Raw genomic sequence first — 14,575 nt, 5'->3', positions numbered from 1 at the left:
CTCAGAGGCCTGACTTTTGCTCTAAGGTCTTGTTTGTAAAGAAACTCATGGGAGGATCATGGTATAGTTTCTCCTTTAAATGTGTGATCGAGTGATATTTGTCTTTGTTAGAGAATGGTCTTTCCTATTTTCAGTTTGGTTTACCATGTGTAATGGCCTCAGTGCTTCATTCCCATCTCCATGTAATGCCTGGATTGATTTCCATAGCACTCATCTGAAAACATTATCAAGGGAAAAAAATTACAGCCATTCCTCAGTTTCTCTTCTTTTATTTGCATATTGAAGGGTAACTTCTGCATTTGGAAAAAGATTGAGTCCCTGTTCCAGGAACATGCAGAACACTTGCTCCAGTGTGTCTTCTGTCTCTGACTACTGATTGTTGTGTTTACAGGTGATGCAGCAGCTGCAGGGAGCTATGGCTATACCAACAGTGGTTACAGTGTTTATGAAGAAGAGAATGACAGGTTAACAGAGAGTCTGCGTACGAAAGTCAGTGCCATTAAATCGGTACGTATTTAACTACAGTGGTATCGTCACATTCATTGAATCCAATTACCTGAATAAGGGAAGCAGTAGAATAGTTTAAAACAGAAATTTAGAACTGCGATGTGTTAACCTGTTTGGATGCCAAGTGACCACCAAAACTGCTTTATCACTCCTCAGGTGGAAGGATGAGGGAGGAACAAGTATGATTAAAGGTTCATGTATCAAGGGCAGGGAGAGATCGCTCACCAATTACCATTGTGGGCAAAACAGACTTGACTTATGGAAATTAATTTATTGACAGTCAAATCCGTGGGGTAATGAGAAATAAAGTCTTAAAACACCTTGCCACTACCCTTCCCTTTCTACTGGACTCAACTTCACTCCCAATTTTCTCTACTTCCTACCCCTCAGTGGTGCACAGGAACAGGGAATGGGAGTTGCGGTCAAAAAAAAAAATGTAATGTGAAAACAGCTCTTAGAAATAGCATGCTAATGTCCTCTGAAGGAGAAATTTGGTGTTCTGATGATTCCAATTCCTTTCAGAGATTTAGGACTTCTTTCAAACAAGTCTGACTGAAAGTCAGCTCTGAGATTAAAGTTGTGTGTGTTTCTTGTTCTTAAAAGCTTAAAGTTTTATAAAGTACATTCCAGTGAATTTTTAGGCCTGAACTGACTTGAAGTCTTACTGCTAATACTGTTGATTAAAATTGGTTTAGTCTCAAAGAGGAATTAAACAAGTTTAGAATAAGAATTTAAAACAAGGGAGTAAAAAAAAAGCTTTGACCTTTGTTATCAAATTTCATTTCTTGTCTCCTCCAGTGGTATGTTATGTTTCAAAATCTGTATATGTCAACAGTGCAGTTCATAGTGCCCCAAGGAGCTCTTTCTGTAGTTGCATCTTTTAGTGCAATGTGATAATCTTTGTATATGGAGTAGCCTTCCCCTAACCTTCCAAGAAGCCTCATGTAAAATCAGTTTCACTCTTGATTGAAATGCACCAGTGTGAGATAATGAGATTCAAGTTGTGACATGTGTAAACAAATGGGTTTTGGCTAATCCAAAGTATGGGGGCATGGAGTGCATTTCCCTCCATCCTAGGAGTTGAGCAGGTTGTTCAAGGCCAGTGTGCTGATGTCAGAGGAAAAGCTGCTAAGAGTCAGGCTCAGTGCCAGTTCTCCCGTTTACCTCCAGAGCTGCTTTAAGCCAAGGCTCTTCTGGCTGGCTCCCACCTTTGCGGTGCTGCAGCTGTGTTGCAGCTCCAGCTGTGTCTGGTCTCATACCTCCCTGGTTCCAACCCTAACCTGACTTCACTTTCTGGCTTCACCTGAGACCTGTCTCAGGCTGCTGCCTGGGCTGTTGCTGGCCCTGGTCACTGTCTCAGGACTGCCTGTCCCTGGCCTGTGCAGCTTTCCTCCTTGTCCTGCAGCACCCTTCTGTTCTGGGACACAAAGTAGAGAAGGGCTACACAAGTTCGCTGAAGAAAGTCCCATTTATAGCACAGCAGCAGCTTGTCAAAAGAGACGTGTTCGCTGGTTACAAGTGTCAACTCCAGCAACACTGAGTCAAACCAATGCTTGTGGTTCTCTCTGCTGTGTGCCAGCAATTTTAACAGTTGTTCCAGGAAATGGGTAGTTGATACTCCAGACTTGACTAGATCTTGAGTTTTTAAAAGTCCATGCAATAATTCAAGTAAGAGATTATCTGGAAAAGGGGAAGAGGAGCACTGAGTACTTTCTCTGACTCTTGAGATTCATCTAGTCAGATGAAAAATCTTTATTTCCTTAAGGGTTATTGATAGAACACTGTGCATGTTATTTTGTTTCTTGAAAATATCAGGTATTGCTTTCACTGGGGAAATGCTAGTCATGTCATGTATTTTCAGCTGGGTTCTCTAATGTATGTATAACTGATTACTCATATTTAATACTTCTTGTTTTATTTTGTTTGGGTTTTTTTTTCATAGCTTTCCATTGAAATTGGAACAGAAGTTAAAAACCAGAATAAAATGTTATCAGAAATGGTAAGTGTTGAATATCTAGCTTCCTTTAAATATGAGTCAGAATTAAGAAGTTAATAATGTAAAGCATCCTGTCTTTTAGTGTGAACATTTGTATTAAAATGTTGACAGCTTATTGTTGACTGTAATATGTGACTAATTTGTCAACAGTATCAGTATTTCTGTTCAAAAAGATAAGGTGTGCAAATACATTACTTTTAAGACACAACCAAGATCTTCATGCTTCAGATATGAGTATTGGTTTTCAATTAGCAAATGTATAGTATCATTAAAAAGGCAAATGCCTTTTTTGCTTACGCTTTGCTTTGGCTTGGGGTAAAAATAGCACTGGATAAACTGTGAAAAAAACTGTGGAAAAAAAATATGGAAAAAAAAACTGTGAAAGTTTTTCTTGGATAATTTTTGCCTCTAAAATAATTTTAGTTTTGGAAATTTTGAAAAAACAGGGAAAACTACACTTAGTAGGCTGTAAGGGTATTTCTTTTCTCAGAGTGACATTTTTTTGTTGTTTTGTTTGCTTGTTTGTTTTTTTTTAAATGTAGGAGAATGATTTTGACTCTACGGGTGGACTTCTAGGTGCAACTATGGGCAGACTAAGAACACTCTCCAGAGGAAGCCAGACAAAGCTATTATGCTACATGATGCTCTTTTCATTATTTGTTTTTTTTGTAATATACTGGATAATTAAACTGAGGTGATGCATGTTACCTCTGGTTTACATTGTGTAATTTCAGCTGTAGCCTTAGTTAATGAAGACATTGATCTAAAGTGGCACATTCTGTTGGTAAAACACAGTGAAATTGTTGTAAATTGCATTAACAATTAATGCGAAATTATATATCGTTTTCTTAATGTATCAGAATTTTTCCATCATCCCCTGTTTTGGGGGGATAATTTGTAAATATGCAGAAACTGCTAGCATAGCATGATAGATTTTTTTTTAGGGGGAAAATAGTTTTTAGAATTGATTGAAAAAATTCAAAGAACAATGGTTATTTGAATATAAAGTAATTGCAAAATTTCGAGGCTTTATTTTTCATTCTGCTTTTCATTCTGGACCATGCTCTAAATTAGAGCTCCAGTTTCAGGCATATAGTAATTTCCTAGGTTGCAAAGACATGAAGAATATGTGGATCTTTCTAACTAGGTCTTGCCTGTGGATTTTTAAAAGGCTGGCCTGAAGCTAACAAGTGTAATAGTGGTACCCCCAAAAATTACTTTTGTGGTTAGATCTGATACTGTTTAAGTAGCTTAAACTACATGTTCTGAGGAGAAGTTACTTAAAACTGGATTTTTATTTTTTAATTTAAATGTGACAGATCATGTTTACACATCTGCTCTTTTAAGCAAATGCCTTTCATCATTGGGACCAACCAATATGGACACAGTACAAATGTTTTCTTTATATTTAAAGTATTTAAAACTTAATGATTCCATTGAATCACTTGGACTTTTACCATTAGTATGTTTGCTTTTCAGTTAGTGATAGTCTCTAAATCTACAGTGCATGATGTCTGAAATACAATGGCAGATATTTTGAATTTTATATTAAAGTATATTATGATGCATTTGTTGGAAGTGCAGTCACAGTAAGGTACTTTATTTTGAAGACTTAGTTTTGGCTCACCAAGTAGTTTCTAATCATTGAGGCTATTACATTGCTGAGTTTAACATTCAAAAAAAATTAAGTTTCCTAGATATTGAAATTGTATCTACAATTTTGGAAAACTTTTCTAGAAATACTGTATAATGTGTTGCCATTAATAACCAATTATGAACTTACAAATAAAGTGTCCTGTAGTATTATCCTAGCTAGTGTTGTTTATATACATTTTTTTCTACTGTAGAATAGCAGTGTATTTGTTTGGAAACGGTGCTGTATTTAAGGGGCAATTTTTATTTTTATAGTCAATAATACAGGCTGCCTCTTCCAGCTTAAATGGCTGTTTTAGGAAGAGTTTACCACACAGTTTTCATATTAACATGTTTATTTTTAATATTTTTCTTTAACAGTTATGCACAAAACATGGTACACTGCTGTTGAAGTTCAGGCCTCTGAAAGCTTCAGATACATTTAAACAGCTGTTTGTAGAATTCTGCAAATAAAAATCTAACACCACTACAATCACCAAAAATCCATGACAGAGTGTAGTACAAATTGATATGGATTTGGCAAAGATGACAGAGCTTATTTTGATGATTGCTTGCTAAGAGGGAAAGATAGGGAAGGTACCTGTAATTGAGAGGAAAGGTACTGTTCTAGGGTTTGATTCTGGCAGAGAATCATTTGTGCCATAATTGTTGATCTTGAAAGCAAAGCTATACTGAAATTAGATTAAGCTACATAGCTTTGTTCATATGGAAGTTCTGTTTCTTAATTGTCAGTTTAGATGCTCTAAAGTGTAGATAAAGCTTGATAAAGAACACATTTTTTTTCTGTGTGCTTAGCATGGGTCATTAGAAAACTTAAGTAACCTACTGAAAAAATGGGATGCAGGAGGCTGCAAGGTTTCAGAGTGCTTCATATCAACAAAAATTTGACACTGGAGAACACAGAATGGTAATGGTGAAAGACCTTGATGTGCATTTTGATGGCAAAATTACTGATCGATTTTCCACTTGAAGCGTACTGGCTGCTTGTCACCTTCAGTGTGCAGCACCAGTCATGCTCTTGCTTTCTTAATTTTCAAGGAAGAGTGGAGATGCATCACTATCTTGGAAGTATTTCCATGTATTTGCATATGATGGAAAGCATGGTTTCGTCTGTGCCACCTCCTATTGACACCAATCTTAAGTCTCTGCAGAAATATAAAGGATAGATTTAAACATTTGCATGCTGTTCTGATGGTGGACAGCTTGCTCAGAATTGCTTACACATTGCATGCAAATGCCAGATGACTGCAGAACACCTCATCCACTGGTTCCTGGGCAGGTGCTCTGTGATGCTTCCCACAACACCCCCGCTGGTCCTGTTCCAAACCTGTAGGTGCCTAAGCCTGCAGCTGACCTGTAAGAGGGGAGGGAGCTTTTCCAGGGCCAGCAGCAAAAAGCGTTGCGGCGCTTAAATTTGCTTAACTGTGGTAGAAGAGTCAACCAGCACGTGAATTACTGGAGAATTGTACAGAAAGGGTACAATTTCCATTCAGGTTTTCTAACCAATCCTGGTTTCCCTAATGGCTATGTAAGATCTGGTAAAAGCCTTATTAGTATTAGATAGTAGTGTTGTATAGTATTCTGGTATAGTTTTATATAGTCTATAAAGCTTCTGTGCTTTAAAAATGAATGGCTGCTTCAAGAATATTTACTCTTGATTTGATATTTCTGATCACACTCGTTTAAAACCTGCCATTACCATCACTAAGTCATCCCAAACATACTGCCTAAGTTCCCTGTGCTAGCCAGAGTGCAAACTACTGCAGCCTTGAGCAATTTTACTCACAAATTTCTTCCCTCCTTTGGGGAGAAGAAAAAGCCACCACCAATAAAACTACCAGAACAATTCTTCTAAACTATCTCTACTTAGTAGCTGAAGATTCCCCACCTTCCTATGGGCCTTGCTGAAGGCAGCAGACCTGGAACAGTGGTAGGTTGCTTCTTACTGCTGCAGTGCTGTCTGCTTTATCAAGCTGCAGAAAGTCCCTGCCAATGCTCAGCATTTGGCATCTTCACTGTAGCAACAGCAAGTAACTAATCCTCAGAACTCCTCTGTGATGTCAATAGAAATCCTCTGCAGCAGGAGTCCTGGACACATGGGGCTTGTTTATATGAAGTTTTAAATAGGCAGTGGGGAGATCTGGCTTTGGTGGTGTGTGTGACAGACAAGTCAGGCTGTCACATACAAAGACACATCTCAAAAAACCAGAACACCTTTCGTATGTTTTGTGCTTGTGTGTATCTTTATGAATTTGCTGACAATTATATTTTTGTCTCTATGGGTGAGATAAGGAATAGTTCTTACAGAATCTACAGCCAGGTGACTAATGCTGATCTCTCCTCTGGGGACACAGGACAGAAGGTTTCCCCTAATTTAAGCGGATTAAGATGACAAAAGACTCAAATGATTTTAATCTAGCCAGCCCTATTCTGGGAAAGAAACTTGCTTTCATCCTAAGAAAACAGAACCATGGGATTAACTATCCTGCCAGAAACTCTGTAAGGAAGCTGGGGAAGAGGACATAGTAAAGTAAACTTGCATATCAGTTTTTTAATGTATGCGTATGGTTTGATAATTTATATCATTTTATTATGATAATTGATAAATTATTATTTATTTGATAATTTATTATCCAGAATGCATTATTAATACAGCACATAAATGTTTCTATGTATATAAATACTATAATTTAATTGCTTTTGTAAGGGACATTGTTAGGCTACTGCTGTAAAGGCTTTTGATCTGGCATAGTAACATTTTGCTTTTAATCTCTGCATCACCTTTTTCCTGCCTCATGACAGAGCAGCACATTCTGAACTACCTGCAGCCTTGCTGAGGTGAGCACCAACCAGTGGTGGTTTCACCATGACCAAAGACCATGAGGAACTAGCCTGCAACACACCAGGCAGTTTGTAAAGGTGTCATTTTGAGGGACCAAACCTTTAGCTACTTGTTGAGTGTTGTTGAATGCTGTTTTCTGTAGAGAGGGGGAGTTAAACTGAGGAAGGAGAGAAATCCAACTATTGTGTTCTGTCCTTCTAAAACCCTCCTTGCAAAGAGTTCCCTTACATTTGGGAAATTCCATGTGTCTGAAATATTGACTGTAAATTATAAGACTACTCAACCAAATCAAAAGGTGTAAAGGGTAAAAATTAATCCACTTTTTGATGAATAAAAGCAAAAATTCCTTCAATAGCAAGTTAAAAAACTTCACGTAGGAGGGAGGGTGAGGAGCCAATTCCCACCAACCAAACTCAACCCAGGTTATCAATAACTTCTGGTTACATAGCAACAGGAACAAAAAAAGTCCATGTTGTCAAATCATGTTTCCCATCTCCATAGGAACCATGTCATACAGCTTTCAGAAATGTGTCAAGCACTGCTTGAAGGAGAAAAAACAAGCTCCCTTTAATCTTGGACTACCCTAATTTGAAGGCTATCAGACAACAAAGTTGTTCTAATGATTAAGAGACCTCTAATTTACAGCCTGAATGTGTTTCTGAGTAGTGTAATCCAAAATAGTCTGCATCTTAGCATTCCTCTCTTGGCTGGTGTTGACACCTCTGCACCCTGAGCACCATTTGGACCTTGTTTTGCACAAGCTAAGCCATGTCTCTTACCCTGCCCCTAAAACTTTTGGTGCTAGTATTCCTGAAAATCAGGGCTGGTCCTTATTGCTGGCTGAGCTCTCCCATATGTGCAATCTCCCTAGCCATAAAGCAGGGACAGGTACCTGTTCACAGCACAAGGAAACTTTCAGATCTTGTAGTGTGCTATGTAGGTGTTGAGGTTGCAGCTCATGGCACACTAAATCTGTCTGTAGCTTCAAGCTGGTAAAATGTGATTGTGTTTGCAGTTGTGCCTTCCAGTACCATTTATTACGTGCAGCTGAGAAGCTGGGCCTGCTCTGGGAGCTGCTCTACAGTACATTTTCCTCTGGAAAACCATATGGCATTGAACTGAACAAGCCCTTTCTGTTCCCAAACACCCTGAGTGGAGCCTGCTACATGATCTTTGATGCAGGTGTCATCACCAAACTTCAAACTCCTGCAAAAATAAGTAATTTTCTTTCCCTTTTCTGGCAGTGATCAGTGCTGGTCAGACATGGGGAAGAAAGTGAGTTTTGGTGACTTAAGCCCTGGTTTCCCCTAACAGCCTGGCTTCATGGCAGTGGTCCCTCAGAGATGCTGCTCTCTGCTTCCCTGGTTAGAAGGCCATTGGTAAATTCTTACCAAAGTTTGTGTGGCTCAGAGTAGCACTGCTTCCCAAGCCAGAACTGCTTCTTTTCAGCAAAAATTGCACTTGATTACAAAACCTTTGCCCTTTTTTCCTTGACTAATGATTTTTAGATTTTAACTATTGTAAGGTTTCATTCCTGGCAGGAATTTTCTCCAAAAAATGTACTGATGAACACTCAAGCCTAATATTTTGTGACTTCTTCCATCTTCAGACTCAGCTAGATTGCCTATAGGCTGCCCAAATTAAGCAGAATCTGAAGGAGGCTTTGTTCTAGGAGAGGAGTTCGAGCTGGTGCCACTCAGTGCAGCAGGCCTCTGACCAGGCTGGCACTGCCCACAGCTGTTCCTGCCAGTTCCCATGACCCTGTCCCTTTCTCCTCAGGGACATTCTGAAGGTCGAGCTGAGGCCGTGGACATCACCTCTGCTGCTCTGGGGCATAGCTCTACATTAAAATCGCCACTATACAGTTACCTGCTTTGATTTGCTGTCTTAAAGGTAGATGTCGATGTCATGTGCTGCTAAACTCCTTCTCAAGATACTCATAAAAGTCAAACAAACTGGTAGACAGGCATCTGTCTCAAAGCCTCTGCAGAAAAATGAGGAAACTGCAGATTTCGTTTCACAGATGACAGGAATTAATATTAAGTGTTGTCTCAGCAGTTAGCTACAGACCTCAAAACAAATTGGTTTTTGTCAGCAGAAATGGATAGGTTTCATTTTGTTTGGTACAACCATAAATTTCTATAATAGAAAAAACTGATTAAAATCCCCCAATTGTCTAGACTCACTCAAGTTTAGACATGCTTTGTAAAGAATGAAAGACTATAAACAATGAAATAAAGAATGAAACGGAATAAAGTATTTGAACTGACTTTTAAAATACGTGAAGGAAAAAAATCTAGATGGGAATACATTACTTGTAAAAATAATCCACTTAAAACTATACAGAAGTTTGCTCTTTAACTATCTTAAATTACAGATAGACCTTCATATTGCAATAACTACACAACGGTTGAGGAGAAAAATGAAAATGAGTTTCTTCTGCAGCTGTGCATTTGCAATGCTACTTACACTTCTATTTCACATGAGTAGTCAGTATTATTCACTACTGCTTTCTGGAGTCTTTCACAATGCAGTGAGTAAAGAAGTGATAGCATTCTCCCCATCACAGCCCACAAGAGTAAAATTTGTAAGAACTGGAAGCAGTTAGATGTGGTGTTTAGCAGTTAGTAACAATCAAGTAAAAAACCCAAACTCTTTTAAGAAGACCACGTAAGTTCTTCCTATAACAATTGAAGTGTACATAATTACTATTAAAATATATGGACCACTACCTGAAATTTTTTAAAACTCATGAAATCTGAAAAATTGCAGTAAACTTGATACTAAAAGGTTTCTTTCCCCTGATCTCTTATAAACAGGGTTTTTCATATAGCTTATGGGTTTGTTCAATAATTCATTTTTGCCAACTCATGATGTCTTTAAAACCTTTCAGACAGAGAAAAATAAACAAGCATGACTCCAGGTTAGTGCTCTCCTTCTCCAGAATGCTGCTTTTAGGGTACAGACTGGAAAGTCCATTCTTTATGGGTTTTATATTGGCTTGTATTTTTCTATGAAACCTTTTGATATTTGGGCTCTAAACTTTTTTTTTAAAACCTATTTTCCTTATTAGAATCTGTACAACTGAAAATGAGACATTTACATATATAAAATCAACCCAGTCTAGGCACCTACATGGTGAAGCAGCTCTCTTCATGCCTTCTAGAGATTAGGCACTTAAGAAATGCCAGTTGTTCTACAAAGTTTAAAATGTTAATGATTCAATGACAGATATGAATAAAGTAACTTGGCAAACAGTTTTGTGCTGTTTCTGTTTACTTCTGACACTAATAACTAAAATTCAGAGACTTCATGCACTAAGCATACATTGTGCTGCGTGTTCTTTGAGGAGTGAGTAACAGCCTGATCTGTCGAAGACTAAGCAACATTTCTTTGGGAACTTCGTAAAGATTATGCTACAAAAATGTTTGTACACTAGGACTAGATGGCCTGCTGTGCAATTACACTGCTGCTACTGGACAAACATCACAGTGACGTGAATGGTTACTCAGACTGCTGTACTAAAAAGAACGGCTTTAGGGAAGTTGCTGCTTTGCTTGTTACAGATTAACAAGATTCTGACTTGAACGTGTAGGTATTTTATTAGGTAAAACTCTCCTTGTCCCTTCCTGGACCTTTGGTTACTCAATGATGGAATTTTACTGATTCATAGAAAATTTCAGAGTATAAATATCACACTGCCTTTAGCCTCATTTAGAACGATGTTTGTTTTAGAGATGGAAAGATATATTTCTTTAGCCAGCTGACTTTGTACGCCAAGAGGAAACACTCTGGATGTCTTCTCAGGAAAAATGTCACTGTGCTGGTATACTTGGAAACCGCTCTGGAATCCACACACAAAAGCCCTGCTCACAGTTAACATCACTATACTGGGCTAGGAAATCTTAAAGCTATGTAAAAGCAGGTACACATTAATCTGTACAGACTACGACATTTACAGTAAGTCCTTCAAGACAGGGATTCATTTTATTCAGATTGCCTACTGTGCTCTTAATGTCTCCATCATCCGTGACCATTAGTTGTTAAAATAAGGCTGTGAAAAAAGTAACTAAGAAAAACCATCATATTGACAGCTGGCTTAAAACCACCATCATAAAGCAGTCTGTACCTTTGTAAGAAAATTTAGAAATCCACTTGTCAGAAAACACTGAGGATCTCTCTGACTTACCACAACAGCATTCTTGTTCGTAAAATGCTATTAAAAACAGAAAAAGTAACCTACCTAAGAAGAAACAAGCTTTTTGCAGATTTTCTCAAGTGTTCTGCTCTCAGTTTATATAGACACATTTACCAAAACCTTCAACTAACTGAACCACTTATTTGGCTAACTTTGGATTAGGTATTGTCTATGTAAGGGCTGAACAAAAAGCTGTTACTGGCAAGAGAATGCAAGGTCAATTTTGGTCCTTTTACAGAATATAAGACACTAGGGCCAGATACCAAGAAAGCTGTTTGCTTAGGGAGAACTTTGCTCTAAGTAGATATAGACTAAAACTTGAAGATACTTCAATTAATTTTCAAAAAGGCCTCTGTACCATTTAAATGATCTAACAACTTGCTGGAAACAATTACATCTCTCATATATCTCACATGGTATCTAGTGTGACTAAGTGGGTGGAGACTGCTGTCAGAAAAGACTACTGCAGAAGCCAAGTGAGGAACTCCAGTTTCACACATATCTGGGGAAAAAGATAAAGATGATTTTCATTCATTTTAGAAGAAAGCTTCTGGTTTTAGTTCTGTTATTGTAATCAAGATTACAAGCAAACAAAAAGCAAAGAGAAAAAAAAGTCACTGGTTGGTAGCTCTCCCTTTTTTCCCTCTTTTTTCTACTCTGTGGCAGATACCAGAGGACCCTCAGGGAAAATACTGAGTTTTCTTCTTTCATTTGACATTTAAGCTAACCTGTGGGTAGTTCAAACTTCACAACTGTAATGCAAAGCAAAGACTTGGCAAAAGAATAGTAAGTACTGACACATGTCTCCCCAAGGTTAATTGCACTGGGTGTCGTTGTATCCATAACGCACTTCAGTGACACGCCACGAAGCAGAACAAGACCATTCACGCTGGTGAGGAGCTGGTGCTCTTTTCAAGTAGGTGATCATTTAACAGGACATTTAAGAGGCTAAATTTCCTTTAAAGCCACTTTGTATTTTCATCACTCCCTTACCTGTAAAACCTGCTCACCAGAACTTCACTGGTGAATCCCATTCCTCCCCAAAACTGGAGACAGCTATCAGTCACTTCACGGGTCAGACGACCTGCCTTTAGCTTAGCCATGGAAGCAAATTTTGTCACATCGTTGCCTTCTACATAGAGAGCTAATAAAAAAAAGAAGAGATAAAAAAGCAGTCAACCCCTTCCCCATGTTCCTTTAGCCTGACAAGGTTCTTTGCATGAAGAGAAGCACATCTGGGAAGCAGATGTGGGCGCTCACCCACGGCACGGTGCAGCAGTGAGCGCAGGAGCTCCACCTCGGTTGCCAGCTCGGCCAGGCGGAAGTGCACGGTTTGGTTGTGCAGGACAGGCTGGCCAAACACCTCCCGCTGGCGGGTGTAGTCAATAGTTTCTTGTATTATAGTTTCCAGTGGTGTCAGGGCTTGAAGAAACAAAGCACAGAACAAGACATCATTTTAGCCAGATCTGTTGTTTCGCTTGTTGAAAAAATAAGGTTTTTTCACATTGTACAACCAACACATTAGGTTTTTTAAAGCAAATTGTTCTGTACACTCCGTTTGGGGTACAGCTTCAATTCTGAGAAAAGTCTGATACCTCCTTGTACCTTGACAACATCTACCTTACCTGAGCCCCAAACTGCCAAAATCTGGAGGAGAGGGAAGGGAGGTGGGTTGGAAGGAGGGAGAGTCATAGAAAGCAGCACCAACATGATGAGGTAAACTTTATGCTTAGTGTCCCATTTGGGGCCTTAGCAAAAGCTTGTGGCAACTCCTACTTTCCATGCTACCTGTGTCCTGAAGGTTTGTTAAAATCCTGGGAAAAAAATCTGAAGGCAGACAGTGTAGTGTGCTCAGTGAGGAATGCTGTAGAAATGTAAATTGAAGGAAGCCTTCAGGGAGAAGGCAGAAACCTATGCTGAGATCAAGAAACACAGACAGACTGCTTATTACATCTACATTCTGTGATCAGGTCCCAGCAAAGAGAGGAAAAGATTCACATCCACTTTAAAAAACATTAAAGAATTCTCCTAATGGAAATAGAATGAAAATAGGATACTGCTGAAAAACAGGTGAGAGAGGCAGCAGACGATGCTTTAAAGCAGAAGTAGTAGTTTGCTACCTTCTTTTTGTGCAAACTGACAAGCATATCCCATTTTAAACAAGAAAAAAAGGGAAAAGTTTATTTTCCAAGGCAAACCAGCCTTGAAGTGAATGACTAAGCTATCAGTCTCTTGCAGTGTAGCTGGGGTAACAGCAGGTGCAGAATATGTGGAGAATTTTGTTTGGCAAATGTGGACCCATGTTACTATGATGAGTAGCAGGGAATGATTTTACAAATCTATCTGATGAGAAGGGTCACAGTTTCTCTTTTCAAAATATGCATATCCACATCCATTTGCATTTAGAGTCTAAACCACAAAACTGAGTCTGAAATGCAAAATAAAACCAAGCCTTGGACTACTATGGTATCTGTTTTCCTACCTGCCAGTTACTCACATGACAATTCCTTGCAGGAGCCTGGTGTGGTCCCATGTACCTTTTTCCTTTGTTTTCAAGATCACTGCTATCTAGATTTCATCTCTGTACTGCTCTCCGGTGTAGACTCTGCTCCCACCAATTGCCCCCTGCCAAGATCATTTACCATCACTTCCAAAGAGCAGCAGTTTTCACATGATGTCTCCACATTCCATAAGGTGATCAGCTTTTCTTTCTTTTTTTTTATTTCTAATACAACTAACCTCAATGCTTATTTTTCAGAAAAGCATATACAGTAATGTCCTCATTTCTTCTGTGTTGACACGCTATGCTGTCACCCAAATGCTAGTCTTCTGGACAGGAAAATAAATTTCTGTTTTCAGGAACATCTCTTGAATGGAAATACTGTTCTTCCAAAGGACAATGTCACACAACACTGTAGCATGTCTAACACCAACAGCATTTTCACTTGTATGTCTATGGTCTCCAGCTTGAGAAATGTAAAGAAAGAGCAAGGAGTATACAGGCACCACTTGTTCCTTGCCCTTAGACTGAAATCTGGGAAGAATACAGCCAAGTCTGAGTTGCTGGGTGGGAAACTAAACAGTACCTGCCAGTGCTAGGAGAGCAGAAGGGAGGTGGAAGGGATAAGGACAAGAGATTAATCTTGTGTATGTCTATGGTCTCCAGCTTGAGAAATGTAAAGAAAGAGCAAGGAGTATACAGGCACCACTTGTTCCTTGCCCTTAGACTGAAATCTGGGAAGAATACAGCCAAGTCTGAGTTGCTGGGTGGGAAACTAAACAGTACCTGCCAGTGCTAGGAGAGCAGAAGGGAGGTGGAAGGGATAAGGACAAGAGATTAATCTTGTGTTGGTCTGTCAGACCACACAGCTTGGCTTGT

General features: G+C 39.0%; 2 protein-coding genes across 4 annotated transcripts in view; one reads left to right on the top strand and one right to left on the bottom strand.

Annotated features, from left to right (window-relative positions):
• Nucleotides 1-369: 369 nt before the first annotated feature.
• Nucleotides 370-4,309, top strand: BET1 (Bet1 golgi vesicular membrane trafficking protein; the record flags this gene model as incomplete). The annotated part of the gene is made up of 3 exons (XM_017729176.1): nt 370-507; nt 2,450-2,506; nt 3,046-4,309. Coding segments are annotated over 3 exons (351 nt in total), but the record flags the coding sequence as incomplete, so codon positions are not given.
• A 164-nt stretch (nt 4,310-4,473) lies between these two features.
• Nucleotides 4,474-14,575, bottom strand: part of LOC103612359 (probable acyl-CoA dehydrogenase 6) — an 81,176-nt gene continuing 71,074 nt past the window's right edge. For 2 of the 3 annotated variants that reach the window (XM_017729291.1, XM_017729293.1), the window contains 3 exons: nt 12,457-12,618; nt 12,190-12,340; nt 4,474-5,301 (listed from right to left, as the gene is read on the bottom strand). In XM_017729291.1, the coding sequence (XP_017584780.1) occupies nt 5,214-5,301; nt 12,190-12,340; nt 12,457-12,618 (401 nt within the window). In that variant the 3' untranslated portion in view covers nt 4,474-5,213. Of the gene's footprint in view, nt 5,302-10,154; nt 11,699-12,189; nt 12,341-12,456; nt 12,619-14,575 lie in introns of those variants that run through there. The other variant, XM_017729292.1, reaches the window with a different exon arrangement.

This window comes from Corvus brachyrhynchos, unplaced genomic scaffold, assembly GCF_000691975.1.
Source record: "Corvus brachyrhynchos isolate BGI_N302 unplaced genomic scaffold, ASM69197v1 scaffold142, whole genome shotgun sequence".
NCBI lineage: Eukaryota > Metazoa > Chordata > Aves > Passeriformes > Corvidae > Corvus > Corvus brachyrhynchos.
The sequence above is the reverse complement of the archived record's forward strand: the minus strand, read 5'-3'. Positions and strand labels throughout refer to the sequence as shown.